Source organism: Podarcis raffonei, chromosome Z (assembly GCF_027172205.1).
Source record: "Podarcis raffonei isolate rPodRaf1 chromosome Z, rPodRaf1.pri, whole genome shotgun sequence".
In the NCBI taxonomy this organism is placed as follows: Eukaryota; Metazoa; Chordata; class Lepidosauria; order Squamata; family Lacertidae; genus Podarcis; species Podarcis raffonei.
In genome coordinates this window covers 9,053,263-9,075,894 of record NC_070621.1, presented here as the reverse complement: position 1 = coordinate 9,075,894, position 22,632 = coordinate 9,053,263, and the positions used below count along the sequence as shown (strand labels likewise).

General features: G+C 44.7%; 1 protein-coding gene across 3 annotated transcripts in view; it reads left to right on the top strand.

The window, feature by feature from the left end:
• Positions 1–22,632, top strand: part of LOC128406275 (syntaxin-binding protein 1) — a 58,662-nt gene that overhangs the window by 24,726 nt on the left and 11,304 nt on the right. For all 3 annotated transcript variants that reach the window (XM_053373529.1, XM_053373526.1, XM_053373527.1), the window contains 15 exons: positions 410–491; positions 1,878–1,954; positions 4,284–4,362; positions 6,110–6,213; positions 10,826–10,974; positions 12,164–12,248; positions 12,617–12,747; positions 13,292–13,399; positions 14,647–14,707; positions 15,823–15,888; positions 16,139–16,219; positions 17,396–17,534; positions 18,480–18,589; positions 20,216–20,317; positions 22,324–22,409. In XM_053373529.1, coding sequence (XP_053229504.1) covers positions 434–491; positions 1,878–1,954; positions 4,284–4,362; positions 6,110–6,213; positions 10,826–10,974; positions 12,164–12,248; positions 12,617–12,747; positions 13,292–13,399; positions 14,647–14,707; positions 15,823–15,888; positions 16,139–16,219; positions 17,396–17,534; positions 18,480–18,589; positions 20,216–20,317; positions 22,324–22,409 — 1,436 coding nt within the window. In that variant the 5' untranslated portion in view covers positions 410–433. The remainder of the gene's footprint in view (positions 1–409; positions 492–1,877; positions 1,955–4,283; positions 4,363–6,109; positions 6,214–10,825; positions 10,975–12,163; positions 12,249–12,616; positions 12,748–13,291; positions 13,400–14,646; positions 14,708–15,822; positions 15,889–16,138; positions 16,220–17,395; positions 17,535–18,479; positions 18,590–20,215; positions 20,318–22,323; positions 22,410–22,632) is intronic.

Below are 22,632 nucleotides of genomic sequence, written 5' to 3'. Positions count from 1 at the left end.
GCTCCCTGTCTGTTGACATGAGGCAGGTGCCTTCACTGTATCTCAGTGCCTGCTTAGAACATTTTCATTTAGGCAAGCCTGTCCAGACATGTGCCTTGTTTGTTTTAACTACAGTTAGCTACAGTTAACTGTTGTAAGCTGAAGACTAGCCTCTTTACCTGAACCTTGGGCACATGAGATACATATTTTTGGATCCACCATATTCTCTTGACTGTAATTCACTTTAAACTGATTTTGATATTGTGTTTTTAAATTGCTGTTATCCCACTCTAGGACCTTATGGTGAAGGGCAGGTAAGTGATGATGATGATAATGGGGAAGAAGATGCTCATATACAGGACAGTTTTAGTTCAACCCCAAGCCAAGTCAGTGGCAATTTTTGCATGACTTCTTTCTCCATCTCTCCCAGGTGCTGGTGGTGGATCAGCTGAGTATGCGTATGCTTTCTTCCTGCTGCAAAATGACTGATATCATGACTGAGGGCATAACAAGTGAGTGCATTGTTCAGGACCTCCCCCACCCCCTTTCTCCAGCCACCTCACCCTCATTGTCTGGATAGAACCAAACCTGGATACCGCCTAGTTTGCTTGGCATATGGCTTACTGGGATGATGATGATTTCAATTTATATACTGCCTCTTATCAAAAGCTCTCAGGGCGGTGTGGAAACATATTACAAAATATCAATGACAAAAACACAGGCAGCCCATGGGCAAACTTGGATTTCTGAGCAAGTGCCATGGGTGCCAATCTCCTCTCAGAGACAGTTATCAAACATCTTCTTTTGGACTTAAGCTGTGTTTCTGTGAAGTTTCATTGTATGTGAAGCCCTCTTCTCTTGAAACTGAGATGTTTTTAGCATTCCTAAATGTTTAGTTTTTTTTAAATAAAGATATTTATTAAGCTTCCAATTTTATACAAACAAAAAAAGCAAAAGAAAAACACATACAATTCTGAATACTTAATTTTCTATGACATATTTCCCTGACCTCCTCATACCTCCCCTTCTTGTATTCCAATTCAAATTATTTACTCAGCAAATCCTTATCTCATAACATTACAGCTGGAAACCCTTTAATTTCAATCCAACATCATTCAACATTCTTTAATTTTACAATATTTCTGTAAATAGTCCTTAAATTTCTTCCAATCTTCTTCCGCCGACTCTTCTCCCTGGTCACGGATTCTGCCAGTCATTTCTGCCAATCCCATACAGTCGATCATCTTCATCTGCCATTCTTCCAGAGTGGGCAAATCTTGCGTCTTCCAATACTTTGCAATAAGTATTCTTGCTGCTGTTGTAGCATACATAAAAAACGTTCTGTCCTTCTTTGACACCAATTGGCCGACCATGCGCAAGAGAAAGGCCTCTGGTTTCTTCCTAAATGTTTAGTTTTGGAGCATACAATGGTTAAAAAGCTCCTCATTCATACTGAGGCCAATTGGACTGGTAGTTGAAACTTATACCAATACTAGCGAAAGAACAATGTATTTCACTTCCCTAGTGGGCAGCAGGTTAGTGGAGGGGGGGCAGGGTACGTGGGACTCATAGCTCTGGCCCCTCCCCCATCTCAGCATCTGCCTCACTCTTCCATCTTAGGGCCTGAATACATCACTACTTGTGTACCTGGGTGGTGGCTTCATTTAGTAAGTCAGAAGCACAACAGCCACCCAAGTCCATTTTATTTTGAGTATTGGCTGTGTTGTTGTTGTTGGTGGTATTCTAAGGGGAAAGGTAACTTCTCACATGGACTGATTGAATTGTAGGCTATTGATCTCTGAGAATGGAGCAATAACTAGTTGCAGGACTTGGTAGCCACCTTGAATCTGCCATATTTTCCTCCCTGATGAAAATCTCTGTTGCGTTGCCTTTTGCAGTTGTGGAAGACATCAACAAGCGCCGGGAGCCACTGCCCAGCCTGGAGGCTGTGTATCTCATCACCCCATCAGAGAAAGTAAGCGTGATAGAAGCATGGTAGAAGTGTATAAAATTCTGCGTGGTGTGGAGAAAGTGGAGAGAGGAAAGTTTCTCTCTCTCTCTCTCTGTCTCTCTCTCTCTCTCGCATAACTCTAAAACTCAAGGACATCCAGTAAAGCTGAATGTTGGAGGAATCAAGTGTTTTATTACACTGTGCATAGTTAAACTGTGGAACTCGCTCCCACAGGAGGTAGTTGAAATATACTCAGAGTCGAGAGTGGATTTCATGCTCTTTATTCAGCTCATAGTGGTGAGGAGGAATGAAAGTCCCCCCAAAGTATCTGCTTTATATACATTATTTACACAATGGGCTGCACGAGATTGGCTAATTCCGGAATTCTCCTGTAGGCCAATCAGGTTGTGGATTCACTTCCACCTGGAGCTGGATTGGGTGGCTCCTGCAGACCAATCATACTGCTGCATTGTTCTAGGACCAATCAGACTGCTGCATTTTGGATCCTATTCAACTCAGTACATAACAGTAGTGATGGCCATAAACTTGAATGGCTTTAAAAGAGGATTAGACAAATTCATGGAGGGCAAGGCGATCAAAGGCTACTGGCTGTGATGGCTTATGTTCTTCCTCCATTGTCAGAAGCAGAATGCCTCTGAATCCTAGTTCCTTGGACATTGCTGTGCTCAGGTCCTGGTTGCCAGCTTCCCATTGTTGGGATGTGTCCAAGGGAACGGGGGCATGCCACAGGCCCCCAGTTGGCTCCAGCCCACCGGCCGGCAGCCGGGCAAACTCCGGTCCTTGGAACAGCATCAAAACAGCGGCACACAGCTTCAGAAGCCTTCAGAAGCTTGAACACACCTTAATCAGCAGAGTGAATAACTTGCAACAGAAGTGGCGGACAGAGGCATATGTAAAGCATATTTACAAGCAGTTTATTCAGCATAGTTCAGGACAAAGAAAACATATCTGCTCTCTTTCATGTCCAAGAGCAGGAAACATAAGCAAAAGCTATACACAACGGAAGTTCCCATCAGGCTGTGCTGGAAGTAAACAGACATGTGACATACAACAACTTCACATGCCTGTTCTAAAGGTGGAACGGAACATCAATATCCTAACACCCATTGAGGCATCTGATTTGCCACTATAAGAAGAAGATGCAGAGCCAGATGGGTCATTTGCCTTATCCAGTGTGGCTTTTCTTATGAGGTAGCCTGCCTCTGAAATGGCTAAGGGGGTTGGCTAAGGGGCATTCTGGAATGCCCACCCTAAGAAGACACATCTGGCACAAATGCTGCAATATTTTTTGGTGCCTGGTCAAGACTTCCTTGATTTAGACAGACTTCTAGTTTGTTTGTTTTTTGCCCTAATTTGTTCTCTATATTATTCTGTTTGTTTAAATATATTGCATGTCACAGTTTTGTACTCTACCCTGGACTCTTTGGGTGATGGCCATTCAGGGAATGACTTAAATAGAGCTGGTGCAGTGTGGGAGTGAAAATGTTGAACTAGAACCTGGGAGGCCAGGGTTTGAATCGCCACTCAATCATATGAAGCCCACTGGGTATCCTTGGGCCCAGCTGGGCACTATCTCTCAGCCTAGCCTACCTTATAGGGTTGTTGCAAGAATAAAATGGAGAGGAGCAAGAATAAAGTATGTCACCTTGAACTCCTTGAAGAAAAGGTGGGATAAAAGGTAAAGGGACCCCTGACCATTAGGTCCAGTCGTGACCGACTCTGGGGTTGCGGCGCTCATCTCGCTTTATTGGCCGAGGGAGCCAGCGTACAGCTTCCGGGTCATGTGGCCAGCATGACTAAGCCGCTTCTGGCGAACCAGAGCAGCGCACAGAAATGCTGTTTACCTTCCCGCCGGAGCGGTACCTATTTATGTACTTGCAATTTGACGAGCTTTCGAACTGCTAGGTTGGCAGGAGCAGGGACCGAGCAACGGGAGCTCACCCCATTGCAGGGATTCGAACCGCTGACCTTCTGATCAGCAAGTCCTAGGCTCTGTGGTTTAGACCACAGCGCCACCCGCGTCCCAAAGGGATATGAATGTACTAATATTTCACATGAAACCAGTAGGGTTGTATTATGGGACAAAACTGTATTGGCCAGTTCTCCTATCCAAAGACAGAACTTCCCAACCTAATTTTAAGCAAGTCAAGCCTTGTTATAATAGTGGTCAGTGGGGCAGAATCAATGAGTCAGGAGAACTCCTTTACAAAGTGGGCTCACAAAGCAAACTAACTTGGGAAAAATTGTTTTCATACAAACTAAGGTCTGAACTTTGAACAGAACTAGCGAGCATCTAAAACTGATTGTTTTTAATTCTTCTTCTTTCTCCTAGTCTGTTGAGTCTCTCATTGGTGATTTCAAGGAACCGCCGAATGCCAAGTATCGAGCTGCCCACGTCTTCTTTACTGACTGTAAGCATACTGGGAAATTCTCTCTGCCCCTCCTTGTTATAACTGGAAGTTTCAAGAACTGCACTGTATGGTGCTACAAACCAAGCATTGGGAACTTCTTTCACCCCCTGCTTTCTATGTAGGGTTGCCATACATCTGGGAAATCCCAGACATGTCCTCTTTTGGGGGACCAACAGGACAATCTGGGGGAATTTTTACATTTGAAAAAATAAAAATGTACACATTTATTCAGTTTGGTGGGTCCATATCTCCTAGTCTTCTGTTCCCAGATTAAACAAATAATGAATTGATGAAACGTTACAGAATCATACCACAGGTAAAATTTCTGAGCCAATTTAATTAAGCTAGAAAGGATGCATCATCGGTAGGAAAAATGCACATGGACCCAAATCTGTTTGCAAGAATATTGTCTACATAATTTCATAGACACAGCTCCAATTAACAGTTGGTTCAGTATTATGAGCTACATTTTGCATGTGCATGGAAACAGCATTTGCTTCCAGTATCATTTTTTGCTTAGCCTTGTTATTATTTCCACTGTTGGGCCAATTAATATGGCGGTTTACAGAAGCTAACTGATAGGCAGTGTTGAGATTTTAAATGATGCAAGATGAAGCTCACACTGTACACTAGAGGAAATAAGACATATAAATATATTATGCTGAAAACTCCATGCATATGTACCAGAGCGTCAGAAAACTGTTTTTGTGAACAAAATAAGTACATACGTGGATTAAAAATCTTCACAACCTACCTGCACCAGTGGTTCTCAAAGGGTGTTTCAATTTTTACATTTTAAAGGAAATGTCCAGGGTTTTTATTTTATTTTTGCTTGGGTGGTGCGGGTGTGGGCAGCTTGGCTGCAGGCTCAACTGCAGGTGGCTCTCCACACTGCGGCCACTGCTAGCCCAAGCCGGAGAAAGAGGCATGTGGGCATGGCCACACTCCCATTTGCCTCTTTCCCTGGCTCAGGTTGGCAGTGACTCAAGCTGTCCTCTGTTTTTGCTCTTCAAGATATGGCAACCCTAGTCTATGCAGCCATCTGGGAGCCACAAGGCATAGTAGGCAGAGCTGGACGCAAAAGTGGGTAGACCAAGTAATGCTAATATAACATTTGTTTGAGTAGGTTTGTTTCTACACACACAAACCTTTCCCTCAGGCAAGCATGAAGAAAGATGTGAGTTCAAGGACCTATTACAATCCAGTAAAATCACCCAGGGAAGGTTCAAAGTATGGCGGGGGAGGGTGTGTGGCCTGTGGACAGTCCTGAGGGCCAGAAAGAGAGGGCTGGACAGCTGCCTCTGGCTCCCCAGGCCAAAGATTTCTACTTCAAGCAAGTTCTCCAGGGAGTGCTGATTGGTGGATGCACACTATTTCCTGCAAGGACCTGCTGATCTGTAACTTCTGCAGAAAAGGGAGGAATTCCTTAAGTTGCAGCATCTGAAATGACCTTGGCAAAAATCCTAGCAAGGGATGCTGCAGAAGATGACTTGTTCCTTATGTGGAAAAAAGAAGACTGAAAAGCAAAACAAAGCGGTGGCTTCAGTGATGAATGAATGGGAATGTGACATAGGAAGGAGGGATTCAGAGGCAATGGATGGTGTGTCACCTGTGGTTTTCAGAAAATGGCCCTGTATGGTGTGGGTGGGCCTGATTTGGCTCCTCACCTCATACCCCCACAGAGGCATCCAAATGGTTTTGAGTTGGCTGTTTGACTATAGTGGCTACTTTTACTCCATTCTTCCAGCTTGCCCCGATTCCTTGTTTAATGAGCTGGTCAAGTCCCGTGCTGCGAAAGTCATCAAGACTCTGACAGAGATCAACATTGCTTTCCTGCCCTACGAGTCTCAAGTGAGTCCACAGAGTGGTGGGGGGCGAGTGGGGGTGTGGGAGCCAAACTTGCTTTTGCATGCAAAAGGTCAGCCTGTTTGTCCAGCTCACCAGTGTCACCCTCTGACTGGCAGTGGCTCTCCAGTTTCCCAGTCATAAATCTTTCCCATCGCTTGCTACCTGATTGTTTGAACTTGGGGTGGTGGGGAACTGAACCTGGGCTCCCTTTCTATTTGATATTCTCTGCTCAATACGTCCAAAAATGCTTTGACCCTGTGCAACAACTGAGAAAGGACTGTGCATTTCTAGTTTTCAGTTTCAGCACAGATTTGGTGTGTCAGGGGGAAAACACCCCACTTCATTTCAAAGCACTTCTGCCTGGTTCAATTTGGATCTGCATTTCAATTTGAAAAGGGGGGGGGAATCATTTCTTTCATTTCTTTCATTCCTTTCTTACATTTATATACCACATTTTCCTCCAAGTTGCTGAAATCAGTGTACAATTGCAGATTGTGGAGAACTGACTTTGGGATTGGAGAAATTGGAAAGTTAAGAAAACTGAAATTTATTTTTTTATTTCCTTATTGCATTTATGCACCAGTTTTGCTCTGAGGAGTTCAAAGTGGCTTACACACTTTCACCCCCATTCTATTTTATCATCACAACAACCCTGTGAAGTAGGTTAGGTTGAGAATAATGACTGCTCCAGGGTCACCCAGGGAGACTTCATGGCTGAATTGCGATTTGAACCCTGGTCTCCCAGGTCTTACCTTCATGTCTCCCCCATTCAACATTATTATGAAATAATAATTTTAAAAGCAGCTGTAACTTTTATTTTCCTTTTGACATAACTGGATAAAATTTGCAGAAGATGCAACAGAATCATGTGTGGTGTAGTGGTTAGTGTGTTGGACTAGGGCTTCGTAGACCAAGGTTCAAATCCCCACCGTGGCCCATGAAGCTCACTGGGTGATCCTGGGCTGGCAACTGTCTCTCAACCTACCTATCTCATCTGTTGTGAGATAAAATGGGGTGAGGGGAACTATGTACCCTACCTTGAGTCCTTGAGGTGGGGAAAGGTGGGATATAAAATGTAAGAAACAACAACAACATTAACAGAAGATTCTCCCACTCCCCCTCAGTGAGCAGGTCTGGCTACCAATTAAAGGGCTGGTCCAATTAAGACTCACATCTCCCTAGGGGCCCCACCCCAGTCAGCAGTGATGACAATTCTCTTGTGTGTGCTTCATTCAACAGCCCCTGAAAGCTGAAGCTACAGCCTCGTCCGTATTCTTCTATGCTTTTTAAGTTGCCTACAGAGGAAAGAGAGGATTACAGGCTTACATAAGGGCTTGCAGTGGGAATTGCAATTCATGCAACAGCTTTCTAGGCGAGGGAGTGGCCTCCTTCCTTCCTGCCATCCTGTGCTTGTCTTCCTTGATTTATTTATTCTTTCTCCAGGCCTGCCTCTCTCTGTTGCGGCCTTAGCCTTCCTGCTCACACACCCACACCCAGGCACAAACAAACACAGATGTTCCCTGCGTTCTACTCTTTCTCTTCTATCATTGGCTGATTCTCTCCAATGGGAGAAGCAAGGAGCCTTCCTTGGCCATCTGCTTTGCAATTGGCCCTTCCTGTGCCGTACCAAGGGGTGGGTGGGTGACGTGACTAGGAACAGATGGCAGGCAGGTGTACAGAGCTATAAATACTAAACAGGTCACTTTTCTCTGCACAAACATGCCCTTGGCGAATAAGTACAGAGATGACTTCACTTCCAGCGGAACTACTGATGATGAACAGAAGAGAACCATGCATGCCACCTGAATCTCCTTGGGGGGGGGGGGGGAGGAGAGATAAAAATGCAATAATAAATAAATAAATATAGCCAAAACTGCATCGGGCAGATATGAGGGAGATATAGTGAGAGCTCAGAGATTTGCAAAAGTATAAAAATGAAATCTTAAGGGGGAGGGACTTAAGATGGAGGATATCCCAGAAAACTGCACAGTAAAGACTTTGGAGGGGGGGAGAGAGAGGATGGAATGGGGCAGCTGGAAGTTGGACAATCCATGCTGTCAGGTACTATAGTGGCAGCAGTGTAGACAGCATTTTACAGACATTAGCAAAAAGGCAAATCCCTACCCTGACAGCCTTAACAGCCTACTTTTCTATTGCTTGAGTGAGCGATGACAGCAATGACAGGGAAACAAGCATGGCAAGGGATGAGCGCAAGCAGATCTAGGCATGCAAATATAAGTTTTGTTTTAGCCCTCCTGGATCAAATCAAAATCCAGCTAAGTCCTGCATCTTCTTTCCCACTGTCAGCAGCCGGATGCCTTTGGAGCACCCCAGAGCAAAAATGCAATAGACTTACCCTCTACTGTTGCCCTATAGGAACCAGCAATTGAGTAGTAGGCTGGATCTCAAGCTACAGGCTGCATTTAGCTACCATGGCTCATAGCTATTGGTAGACCTCCTGCATGGATTTGTTTCATTCTTCTTTAAAGCCATCCAAGCCATGGCGGTCGCCATCACATTATGATTGTGTGATGAACTCCCTGCTTGGTCTATTCTCTGTTGGCCTACCAGCCAGCATATCCTCTGAACTTAGGGAGGCAACTGAACAGTGTTGAGAGGAAAGATTTACTCCCTTCCCTTCCCTGCAGCAAACTCTATCCCTTTTTGCACCCAGTGGTGATGTTGCATCCCACTAAACCAAGTAGCAACCTAGGAGCAGTATGTGGCCCTCAGCTCCATTTTGTGTGCTTTGGAACATTTCCCTGGTGCTTCTCTATTCTTCCAACCCATCAAAGAGTTGCTTCCTTCTTGTTTTCCTCTTATTTTTTCAAGTTTTATTTTTAAATGTCCCCCCATATTTGTGTTTAGTTTCAGAACAGTTGGAAAGGGCAGTGTTTAAGTGGTGAAGGTTGGAGAATATTGCGCTAGCCCACAGTTGAGCATGATGCGTGATTGTGGCTATTGTTACAGCTGTTTGCGATGGAGCAGACGGAAATCTCAAAGGGTGCTTTGCCATGATATATTTGGTTTCCCTTTTTCTGCAGAGGTATTTGTTGGAGATATTTGCTCCCCCTTAATTCCCAACATCTGCTGCACCATCATGCCCTGCTTTTGAACTGTCCCTGAGACATCTGTCAGATCTCCTCCAGGAGGCAGAATATTAATCTGAATGGACCATTCTCCTGACTGCGCGTGGCAGCAGTCAAGATAGAAAAACAACAACAAAAAAGCTAGTTGCAGAGGGGGTTTAATTTGAGCAAGATTTCTTCCCTTTCAGGGTCTGTTTTCAGCCCCAGGACTCGCTTCTGTGTTTAAGTACTTTATGTTCAGTTCAGCTAATAGGGTCTACAGACCATAAACATCCCAATATAATAAAGGGTTATCATGACAACCACACAACTGAGGAAGAAAACCCCACAATATACATGGACACAAAGTGTGCATTTTAAAATACGAACACAATAAAACCCATGTACAATCAGAAATAGTTTTTTTTAAAAGACACTTTTGACATGGGGCTCATCTTCTCTTTAACAGTTCTGGCCTAGTTTTAATGACTATAGCAATGAACTATATTTTCTGTAATCTTAGGGTTGGAGTCCCCTGTTGCTATTGAAACATAAATTTCATCAAATTTCCGCTGTTTTTTATCTGTGGTGGAAATGCCCTCTGGCACTGATGGAATTGGGATGATGCTATTACTGAAATAAGCCTCACTGTATGCTACTCCTTGTTTAAAGACCACAACCTGTGCTGACTATGCATATTTTCGGGTGATTACACAGAAGCACTTTCTGAGGACTTGATAAGGTTTATGCTTGTGGGAGCATGTATAATTACAGCACAGCACTTAAAAATATTTTGGGTCTGACTGTCCAGAAGTGTTGTATCAAATCTTGGGTCTTAGCAATAATGAAGAAACTAACAAGTCACCTTAACACCCCATCTGCACCTTACATTTACAGCAGAATTATACCACTTTGAAGAGGCAGGGTCCCACCCCCCAAGAATCCTGGGAAGTATAGTTTAGAATCTATCTATCTAATCTATCTATCATGTATCTATCATCTATCTGTCTATCACTATCTATCATCTCTCTCTCATCTATTATCTACCTACCCTTAATCCAAAATTTACAGAGCAGTTCACAACATAAAAATACAAAATGAGAACACAAAATACATAATAAAACAAACAAAAAAAGTAACCCCCACCCACAAACCCATTTTAAAAGCCATAGAACATGCAATCAGCCAAAGGCCTGGTTGTAAAGGAATGTTTTTGCTTGCTGCCTGAAGATGTGTAATGAAGGCAGAAGACGAAAGTGGTTTAACAGTCACCCCTTCTTATTAGGGAACTCTACTAGGCTCAGTTCCCAGCATCTCCTATGTAGGGCAGGGAATGTCCTTCTCTGAAATGCCGGAGAGCTGCTGCCAGTCAGTGCATGCAAACCTGAGCTAGAGGAACCAATGGTCTGACTTGGGATAAGTCAGCTTCCTATCTTCCCACCTTGGAGAGGCTTGCTGGCTCCCATGTGTGGTATCCACCCATTTTACTTGGCCTTGACAATTTAGCTCACTTTGTCATTCTGCTGTTCTTTTGATGCCCTCTGCAGGTTTACTCCCTGGACTCTGCTGACTCTTTCCAGAGCTTCTACAGCCCTCACAAGGCCCAGATGAAAAACCCGATCTTGGAGCGCCTGGCAGAGCAGATTGCCACCCTTTGTGCCACCCTGAAGGAATACCCTGCTGTCCGATACAGAGGGTGAGTCTGGGTTCTGGACAGGGGTCTTCTAAAGGACGCACTTCGTGCTCCGCCAACCCCAACCTTTCTTTCCTTTACTTACCGTATTTTTTGCTCTTTAAGACTCACTTTTTCCCTCCTAAAAAGTAAGGGGAAATGTGTGTGCATCTTATGGAGCGAATGCAGGCTGCGCAGCTATCCCAGAAGCCAGAACAGCAAGAGGGATTGCTGCTTTCACTGCACAGCAATCCCTCTTGCTGTTCTGGCTTCTGAGATTCAGAATATTTTTTCCCTGTTTTCCTCCTCCAAAAACTAGGTGAGTCTTATGGTCTGGTGTGTCTTATAGAGCAAAAAATACGGTACCTGGTAGTAAATAGCAACAATGAATAGGATGCTTTATTTACTATTGCTCTTCCTCCTCCCCTCCATCCTGATGTGCCCTGAATATTTTTATAGATAGTAGCTTTAAGTCAGGGTTTCACGTACATTTTATAGCTAAAACAAATCCTTAGAAATAGCTTCCTCAAACTGACTCAGGTTAATGAATCACACTTGCAAATCAGCTTACTTTTCTTTATTTTCTATTTTTTTTTGAAAGGTTTGCTTGAATTGTCCATGCTGGCTGGAAAGGATGGGAGTTAGGAGTTTTATTGATTTATTTTATAAAAAGTATATGTATGCTGCCATCTCTTAAAATGTCAGGGTGGTGTACAACAACATGTATACAATGAAAACATAAAGCAACATTTAAAAAAAGGTCTGGGAAGCCACAGGTTCCTTGTACCTGCTTTGGGAAAAGGAAAACTAGATGAATCCTGGTCCCATCCAGCAAAGCAGTTCACACCTTCTTTAAAGTGGGAGCTGAACTGATGTATTTGTGGGTTTTTCCGGGTCCAGCAGCGCGAACGACTCTGGGGTTGTGGCACTCATCTCGCTTTATAGGCTGAGGGAGCTTCTACAGACAGATTTTTCGGGTTATGTGGCCAGCATGACTAAGCCGCTTCTGGTGAAGCCAGAGCAGCACAGGGAAACTCTGTTTACTTTCCCGCCAGAGTGGTACCTATTTATCTACTTGCACTTTGACGTGCTTTCAAACTGCTAGGTTGGCAGGAGCTGGGAGCTCACCCCGTTGCGGGGATTCGAACCACCGACCTTCCGATCGGCAAGCCCAAGCAGATATATATAGCATTGTTTTTCTGCTTTTTTGCAGGGATTACAAAGACAATGCCATGTTGGCCCAGCTGATCCAGGACAAACTTGATGCTTACAAGGCCGATGACCCTACCATGGGTGAGGTGAGTACTTCAGTGTGGAACAACCAGCAAGGTCAGGTCATATAAACTGGGCACCTTTCCTCTTAAGGGGCACATGTCTAGCCGGGTTCCTGACAATTCCGGGGTGGGAAACTAGATTCAGCCAGCAGGAGGACCTGCCTCACAGAACTCCAGGGGACACTTTGACTGCTGGGTGGGGGCAGCAACCTGCCATTCCCCTGATGTCATCATGACACCAGGTGGCAGCTTCAGAGGGGCTTGCTGTCCTTGAACTGGGAAGGTCAGGGATTGGGTGTGACACATGATGGCTTTGAGGGTGGGGCTTGTCCATGCTCCCCCTGTCCCCACCCACACTTTGAGCCTTTCTGTTGTGTTTCTCCCCTCCTAAGGGTCCAGACAAAGCCCGCTCCCAGCTCGTCATCCTGGACCGCGGCTTTGACCCCAGCTCTCCAGTGCTCCATGAACTGACATTCCAAGCCATGAGCTATGATCTGCTTCCCATTGAGAATGACGTCTACAAGTAAGGGTCCTGCAGACACCCTGGTGGTTGCAAAAGCCCTAAGGACAGTGTTCCGCTAAACCCTTGAGCGAGTGGAATGACTTCCACCTACACCATAGGACTTTCCCCCCTCTTCCCCATGCACACCTTAGGCCTCCCCAAAATCTGCCCTGGAAGTTTTGGTGAACCCCATAACTTGTAAATGAATTTTAAAATAGATTTTTCAAAAAGTACTACTGAACTTTACCTTCTCTCCCCATAGTTAAACTGCAGAACTCACTCCCACAGGAGGCAATGATGGCTTTTAAAGAGGATTAGAGAAATCAATGGAGGAGAGTGCTATTGATGACTACTAGCTATGATGGCTATGCTCTGCCTTCCCAGTTTGAGGCAGCAATGCTTCTGAATACCAGTTGCTTGAATCCTGCTTGTGGGTTTACCCCAGGCCTCTGGTTGGCCACCGCGAGAGCTTCCCCTAAATAAACCTGGGAGCTGTAGTTTGTTAAGGGTGCTGAGAGTTGTTAGGAGGGTCTTATGTTCTTACATTCTCTTTCTCCCTCACTAGGTATGAGACAAGTGGCATTGGGGAGGCCCGTGTCAAAGAGGTTCTGCTGGATGAAGATGATGACCTCTGGGTCACCTTGCGCCATAAACACATTGCTGAAGTCTCCCAGTAAGAGCGCATCTCCTCTCTCTTGGTGGTGTTGAGTTCACTCTGCATATTGCAAAACAGTGTGCTGCCTTTTGTTCCTGTTGCCTGAGGTTATTTTGGGAGGGAGCAGCCTTCCAGCTAGAAATATTGTGCAAAAGGAGAGATTATATATGTTTGTTTTTGTGTGTGTGTGGGGGGGAATCATAACGCAGAGCAGCACAGCAGAATCCTAAATCCAATTAAGAAGGTTTAATTTATTAATTGAAGTTTGATACCACTTTTTATTTTTTAAACAGCAAAGCACACATTCAACTGGATAGTATACGGACTGTCCTTTCTTCCTCCCCACTCCCTCATTTGTAGGAGGCTAACATTAATAATCATAATTTGCACAGCACTTTTTCAAGTGTTTGTGGTCACTGTACAAACTCTGGTTTTCTCACTGGTTTTCCATACCAGTAAAAAGTTAACTTTAATTATGTTTTTCCAAGTATTCAAAGTACTTTACATTCATTGTCTAGCATAGTCCTTACAGTGACGCTATGAAGTCAGTGGGTGTTGTTATTTCCATTTTGCAAGCTGGGACATTATTATTGTTATTATTATTATTTGCAGAGGAGGGAGGACTCAGGCTGAGAGTGTGTGTACATGGGTTGCTTAAAGCTATCTAGTGAGTTCACGTCCACAGGAGACTTGAATCAGTAGATCAGTCACTAATCTGTAGCTCAGTCACTCCACTGAGGCAGTTCAGCTTCTTTAGTGAAGTCCATTGGAACTGATGGGATCACACACACTCATAACCTCCCTGTGTTGAGTTGCAGCCCTAGAGACTTACATTTAACCTCCTGTGTTGGTCTGTGGCCTGAAGCTACGCTTTTAGGAAGTGAACTATGTTTCCTGTCTAGGCAGTCTTCTGAGGGCAATGTACCAGTGGTGGGTGGGGCCAGAAGCAAAAGTGCGTGGAGCAATGAATGCAAATTTTACCTTCATAGAGTAGGCAACTTTCCACGTGCAATTGCACCCTGCTCTCTGTCCTCCATCCAGACAAGCAAGAGGCATTATTAGAGTTGAAGGACACATTCTAGCCCTACTTGGGCCAGTGAGGGGTGTGGCCTGGGGAGAGTTCTGAGGGCCAGATAGAGAGATCCAAAGGGCCTTATTTGACCACCAGTCCTGCGGTTCCCCACCACTGCTCTAGGGAAGGGGTATGGCTTGAACTGGATGTAGGGAGGATGTTACTGACTTGCTTGGTCTTTATTTGATTCCAGGGAGGTCACTCGCTCTCTGAAGGACTTCTCTTCCAGTAAAAGGATGAATACGGGTGATAAGGTGAGCTTTAACAAGCAATCATATGTTAGAATGTTTAAGACTGAATAGAGAGCTAGAAGCAGGGGCAGGAAAGGTGCCTTTTTATTCCTATAGATATAAACTTCCCCCCCTCAAATGTAGCAAATATATAAAAGACCAAGTACTGTGAGGGATTGGCTGAAGAATCTGGGGTTGTTTACTCTGGAGAAGAAAGGATTACGATCACATTGTCAAATATTTAAAGGGCTGCTGTACAGCTGGCGCAGCGAATTAATGAGTGAAGCATTGAGGGGTTCAAATTACAGAAAAAGGATTAGATTATTATGAGGAACATGATTACAGTGAGTTCCCCTTCATGAGGAATTAGACTGGACCTTTTGAGGCTCCTTTGAATTCTTTGTGTTGGAGCCAGATGAAGTTAGTTAAACGTGGTCCCACTGATTCCAAGTTAATCATGACTTCACTTAATCTTTATTGATTTCATTAAGAACTCCAGGCAAGTGTGCACCACACGTTTAAAGCCCTCTTATACCCCTTCGGCAGTTGTGACTTCCCACAAAGAGGGAACTGTAGTTTCTTAAAAGTCCTAAGAGGTGTTGGGAGACACACTGTTCCCCACACGGAGCTACAATTTCTAGAGTTCCCTGGGAAGACAAATTGACTGCTAAACCACTCTGGGAACTGTAGCCCCCAACCAACTCTCAGTACCATTAACAAATGGTGATGTCATGACTGTTAAGCGCCCCTCACAGAGCAACAATTCCCAAAGTAATTTATCAATCAATCCCTCTTCTCAGGGAACTCTGGGAACTGAGGAGAAGTTCTCCTAAGAACTCTCATCCCCCTTGACAAATTACAGTTCCCAGGTTTCTGTGGGGGAAGCCATTGCCATTTAAAATGCTATACAGGTTCTTTAAATGAGTAGTGCAAGATATGGTGTTTGTCTAGGTACAGCTCAATGGTTCTAAGTAAGATTTTATCCTCCAAAAAAACACCCCCCCCAACAACCTGGTTGTCTTGCTTTAACTGTTTAAGATCTTCATTGTTTAGCTCAGGTCATCTGGTCCAAAAGCTGCCAGGTACCCTTTGGAAGCAAGGCATGTGGATGATTTTTGTTCTCTGTTTAAAACTTGTAGACAACCATGAGGGATCTCTCCCAGATGCTGAAAAAGATGCCCCAGTATCAGAAGGAGCTGAGCAAGGTAAGACCTATTTGACAGTAGAACGGACTCCCTTGGGAGGTCGTGGACTCTCCTTCTGTGGAGGTTTTTTTTTAACAGAGGTTGAGTGGCCATCGGTCGTGGATGCTTTAACTGAGATTGCTGCATTGCAGGGGGTTAGACTAGATGACCCTCAGGTCCCTTCCAGTTCTACAAGTCTATGGTTCTGTGCACTGACGACGGAGAGTAGCTTAGCCACATTTATTTATTTATTTATTACATTTCTTTTCAGTACTCCACTCACCTTCACCTGGCCGAAGATTGCATGAAACACTACCAAGGCACCGTGGACAAGCTCTGCCGAGTTGAACAGGTAAACCAACTGATTCAGAAAATTTGCTGAGCAGGTTGTGATGACGGAAAGACATTGCTGCAAACACATTCTTATGTCAGCAACACCATGTGGTTTTTGTGTGTGTGTGTGATGCATTTTTGCATAATTTGCTAGGAATCTCAGAAAGAGCTGACTTAGCTGCTGACTAGGTTGCTCCATTTCCCCTTTGTTGATGGAGTGTAGTCTTACAGGGGTCACCTTTTGTTTTTAAGTGCTCTGTGACATACAATGGAAGAGTTACAATGCACGTATCTTCCTCCAAAAGGGAGAGATGCACATCAAAGCTTTGAAATGCTCATGGACATGATATCTGGATGGCTCTAGGCAATGTGTTTATTAAGTATGGGGAACTGTAAGGATTGGGAAGAACTTGGATTAGGTTTTCATTTGCAGGTGAGAATGAATAAGCAGGCAGTGGGGGAATGGAAGACTTGGTGGGGAGGAGTATCCTAGTCTGTTGGAAGTTTTGGAACTCAGCTTGCACTGGAGGCTGATGTGTCTGCAGGGGAAAGAGCAGATGGAGAGAGAAACCTCCAAGTTTCTTAGCCCATCCTATCTGACCTAACCTGTGCTGACCTTCCATTAGGTCAGCCATGTCCAGAGTCTGTTTTGGAGGCCTAATCTGGCCAGCTGGTTGATTTAATCCGGCCCCTGTGGCAGTATATGTCCTGGGTAAAATCCTAAAAAAAGCTCAGCAACTTCAATTCAATCCTAAGAAAAGCTCAACAACTTTGGGGTAAAATTGTAAAAAAAAGAGCTCAACAACTTTGGTCACCCCTTACACAATTTCACTTCTGGCCTTCTTTGGAAAAAGTTTGGGCACCCCTGCCTTAGGTGCTAGACTCATACTCTTGGGGTTGCTGACCTCATTTCCTACTTCCTCCCACTCCATGAGGATTCAGCAAGATCAAGCATGGCTCGAGGCATCTCCATCTTAGATAGAAATAGGAGCTTTCCCATCAAACACGTAATAAATGTAGTGTCTTACTTTTCCCTAAATTCAGGATCCCAGTGTGATTATATTAAGAGTAAAGTTGTGCTGTTCCAGCATTTTCCCTCCCTAGATTTGACATGGACATCAGGCGGCAGAGGGCAACCTACCTTGTAGATCCAAAGTGGGCAAAGACTGATGGATGCTATATATTTCTTCTTCAGGACCTGGCCATGGGAACCGATGCAGAGGGGGAGAAAATAAAGGACCCAATGAGGGCTATTGTCCCCATCCTGCTTGATGCAAATGTCAGCACTTACGACAAGATCCGTATCATCCTGCTCTACATCTTCCTGAAGAATGGTAGGTGATGCAGCTGCTTCCAAAGTGGTTGCTATTGATCCCCACCTCACCCCAGAGGTCAATGGAGCAGTGCAGAGGCTGAATAAAGACTTTGTAGTCAAGAAGGGGTTGTTAAACTCCCAGGGATGTAAAAAAGAATCTCATAAGATGTAGTGCAAAAAGTTTAATTGGGAACTATGAGCCTGAGAAATAAAAGGCCTAGGCATGTGTGGAACCATGTGTCCTCTGGTTAATGAGGAACCTCTGTATTTATTGAGATGATTCCACAATATACTACACAGATTTGCATGCAAGTATACTTTTTTCTGGAATGCAGGTGGTGCTGTGGTCTAAACCACAGAGCCTAGAGCTTGCCGATCAGAAGGTCGGCGGTTCGAATCCCTGCGATGGCGTGAGCTCCTGTTGCTCAGTCCCTGCTCCTGCCAACCTAGCAGTTTGAAAGCACGTCAAAGTTCAAGTAGATAAATAGGTACCGCTCCGGTGGGAAGGTAAACAGCATTTCCGTGCACTGTTCTGGTTCGCCAGAAGCGGCTTAGTCATGCTAGCCACATGACCTGGAAGCTGTACGCTGGCTCCCTTGGCCAATAAAGCGAGATGAGCGGAGCAACCCCAGAGTTGTCCGCCACTGGACCTAACGGTCAGAGGTCCCTTTACCTCTTTATACTTTTTTCTACTTCCTTATTTTTCTTTTGTTTTATGATTTCAAGCCATGGTGATTGGTGATTGATAAATGTTGATTATATGCTGGTATTTCTTGACTTTATTTCATTCACGTTCTTAAAAATTTGGGTTGGGGTCAATGACAACTTTGTAAGTCCATCCATGGGGTCAATAAACTCAGAAGTTTGGAAAACCTGGCGAAAGGGGTGCTTGAGCAACATGTGAAATTATTTATCTTTTTTGGGGGGAAATAGCCTCACTTTTTATGTTTTTCCACCCTCCCAGGCATCACTGAGGAAAACCTCAACAAGCTGATTCAGCATGCTCAGATTCCACCTGAGGACAGTGAGATCATCACCAATATGGCCCACCTTGGAGTACCCATCATCACAGATGTAAGTTTTTACCTGGTCTTGAAGATTTTTTAGCAATGGCCCGGAGATGCCTTTCCCAGTTGCTGAGGGAGAAGGGCTGTAGCTCAGCTTGCAAAGCTGGAACATAGACTCAGTCACCAATATCCTGAGGCCCTTCTCTGTGTGCCACCTTCGAAGGAGGCCCTGAGAGTGGCAACAAGAGAGCAGGCCTTCTCTGTATAGTAGCCACCTGTTCATGGAATGCTCCCCCAGGGAGGTTCTTCTGGTGCCTTCAGGTGCCAGGCAAAAATGGTCCTTTTCAACCAGGTGTTTGTCTGATTAACATTTACAGCCTTTTTAATGAGTTTGTGAGTATGTGTGTGTGTGGGTATTATTCTGTTCTTTTTATTTAAACTATTTCTTTGTGCTTTTGCCTTGTATTTTTATCATGTGAACCACCCTGAGATCTTGTGATGAAGGGTGGTATATAAATAATAATAATACATCTACAGTGGTACCTCAGGTTACATACGCTTCAGGTTACATACGCTTCAGGTTACAGACTCCGCTAACCCATAAATAGTACCTCGGGTTAAGAACTTTGCTTCAGGATGAGAACAGAAATCGTGTTCCGACAGCACAGTGGCAGCAGGAGGCCCCATTAGCTAAAGTGGTGCTTCAGGTTAAGAACAGTTTCAGGTTAAGAATGGACCTCTGGAACGAATTAAGTACTTAACCCAAGGTACCACTGTACTAGATCTTTTGGGAAGTTGTTTGCCTGGCTGCTCTGTATGCATTTGGATACCTCTTTATGTTGTCATAAGCAGATTTTGCATGATGGTTCCTGAGATCAAAAAGCAGATTTTTGTCTGTGTTTGGATACAGCTGATCACCATTTTGGAACAAAATGGTGGACTGAGCTACTCCAAACTGCACAGGTTGGGGGGTTTCTTGGAATTTCTTGACAGTGCAGAGTACAAGGCTTCAAGTAAATTTAATAAAGCTAATATACCTAACTTAAACCTTTTCTGAATCGCAGGACATCCACTGACACACAGTAGATTAGGGGTGGTGCCTTTTTTCTCTATGAAGGAGCATTGACCTATGGGAAAAGTAAATTCTTCTGACTTTTCCATTCCATTATTCAAAGATTTTTGTGCCTGTCAATAGCCTTGGACTAATTCAACAATTTTTCCACCTTCCCAGGGAATAATGGGAAACATATTTCAGTGTGTGGAAGAGCTAGGGATAGCCACTACAATCTTTGGGACTCTTTCTAGACTGTAGTTCGCAAAATTCTGTGGAAGAAAGCCATGCGATTTAAAGGGGTATAAAAGTGATGTATGTTGGTGGTTTAAATTTACAGCTGGAATTTATTTTATGCTTCTTCCTATGATATTTTCTCTTTTTGTGGGGAAGGGTGCCAGCAGCTATCAGGAAATCCTCACTTTGTCCACCAGACACTGATGTGATTGAGATAAATCCCTTATCTGGTCCCTGCAGCTTTCAGCAGCACCATGAAGGAGCTTAACTTGTTAGTGGCCCGTTTGCAAGGCACAGGCAATGCCCTAAACTAAAGCATGAAAAAGAAAGCCAGTTGTGTGGTGTGTCTGCCTTTTTTGTTCACACTTCCTCCATGTTTGCAATTGCCTGTTTCCCTCTTCTCAGTCTACCTTACGCCGCAGAAGCAAGCCTGAGCGGAAGGAACGAATCAGCGAGCAGACCTACCAGCTGTCTCGATGGACCCCGGTGGTAAAGGATATTATGGAGGTAAAGATTTAAATTAGAGGAGGGGAACCTTGAGGCCCAGGGGTCAAATGTGGTCCTATGGGCCTATCTGTCTGGCTCCTGAGATTCTCTTTAGGCCACATCTCCAGTCTAGCCACACTCTCTGCTTCGCATCCTCCCTGAGAGTTGTCTGGCTGGAATGTGTGCTTGAGCTGTGATAACGCCTCTTGCTTGCCTGGATGGAGGGGAGGGGCAGAAACTAGCCAGCTGTCCTAAAGTAAGATTTACATTTGTTACTCTGCCTGTGACCAGACTGGCTGCTCCTATGATGTTTGCATGTGGGCATGTGATGGACATGAGCAGCCTGGATCTCCCTGGATTTGGCGGTGATCATAGGGCTGATGCTGACAGTTGATAGGGTCAAGCACTTGATGAAGGCATCTTTGGGGGAGATTGCCATTAGCAACAGCTCCCTGGCTGTGTTCCTCCTTGGTTTTCTATTTGCATATTTATAATCTGTATTTTTTTAAAAAAAAATGTATTAAGGCTTAAAAGAATGAGAGGCATCCAAGGGCTGGCCCACTGTAAGGAAAGGAGAGACAACTGGTGGCCAAATCAACAGTCTCCAGATAGACATCACCTCCTGCTGCTATCACCTTGGTAGCAGCCATGGCTGTGGCATGCTTCTTGGAGGCTGGATCTGCTGCCTCTATAGTGGCCTCTTGGCAAATAGGAGGCATTGCTGGTCTTCCCCCACCCAGAAGGAAATGGTGGGGGCTGCCTTCTGGGGGCTGCACCCACCTGGCGTGATTTCCCCTCATGACAGCCTTTCATCCCCACTTTAACTGCTGGGTATGGTTGATTTGCTTACTCCCATTGTTCCTCATGTAGACCTTCACTCACTTCTTCTTTCCTGGGGGTGGTGGGGCTGGGGGTGGATCTACTATGAAACTAAGGAAGCTTAAGTTTCAGAGGTCCTAATCCCAGGGGCCCCCAAGAAATGACTTTAGTCCACATTGCTTAGAATTTTTGGGTCTAGTAGACCCAAACTGAGTCGCACAACTCAAATTGATTATTTTTGTTGTTGTATATATTTCAACAATCCCTAGGTTTGAGAGTCAGTAGCACAGATGTTATAAAGGTATGGTGATCTGTTATGGAACAACCCTCTTGAAGAAGATAACAGTGGTTACCTAGACCTCGTTGCTAGTTGCAAAGGGGCCCCCATAACAGTTCAAGCTTCAGAGCTCCCAAAAATTAGGTCCGCCACTGGATGGGGCACCATGTTATGATTCACCTCAAGCACCAACATGTATTGGGCCAGCCCTGAGGCATCTACAAAAAGCAGCTGCAGAGTTAAAAACACCAGTAAAGCATCTTCAAATATTGGCTGGTTAGAAAGAGAAAATTCATATTGTGAAGGCCTGTCTAAACAGTTCCATAAAATTGGACCCACAATCCTAAATGCACGGCTCCTAATGGACATGAGATGTGCATTGAAGCCATGGGGGGCAAATTGCTTTGCTTAGGAAAAATGACATAGAAAAATGTGGCTCTAAGGAGAAAAATGTGTATATTAGGAGAAATTTACACTAAAATGCAGATGTAGGCTAAAAGAAAATTTCAAACTGATGTGGAAATGTGGAGAACGAAAATGAGAAATGAGAATCCAGAGTTGACGGATTTGCTCATCCTTAGAACGGGGTGAGCTCCCGTCGCTGGGTCCCTGCTCCTGCCATCCTAGCAGTTTGAAAGCATGTCAAAGTGCAAGTAGATAAATAGGTATCGCTCCGGCGGGAAGGTAAACGGCGTTTCCATGCACTGTTCTGGTTTGCCAGAAGCAGCTTAGTTATGCTGGCCACATGACCCGGAAGCTGTATGCCGGCAACCTCGGCCAATAAAGCGAGATGAGCGCCGCAACCCCAGAGTCAGTCACGACTGGACCTAATGCTCAGGGGTCCCTTTACCTTTACCTTAGAGCTAGCTCACTAGGATGCACATATGAAAGCTCTTCCAAAACTGCTGATCTTCTGCTCTTCTCTTTTTAGGATGCCATTGAGGACAAACTGGACACCAAACACTACCCTTACATCTCCACCCGATCCTCTGCTTCCTTCAGCACTACAGCGGTCAGGTAGGAAGAAGGCTTCACACCTTGCTCCCAGGCCAGCAGCAGCCACAAAGGCATTCCTTGGGTTGTACCTTCCTCCTTTTATCTTCTGTTCTAACACTCCTCCAACCTGGTTTGTGCTGCCTTGTCATGAAAGCACAGCATAAAAAGCAACCACGTTATTAAAGGAATGGAAGTGTGGAAGAATTTGAATCCCATGTTGGGAATAGGGCTTGCGAATAAAAGC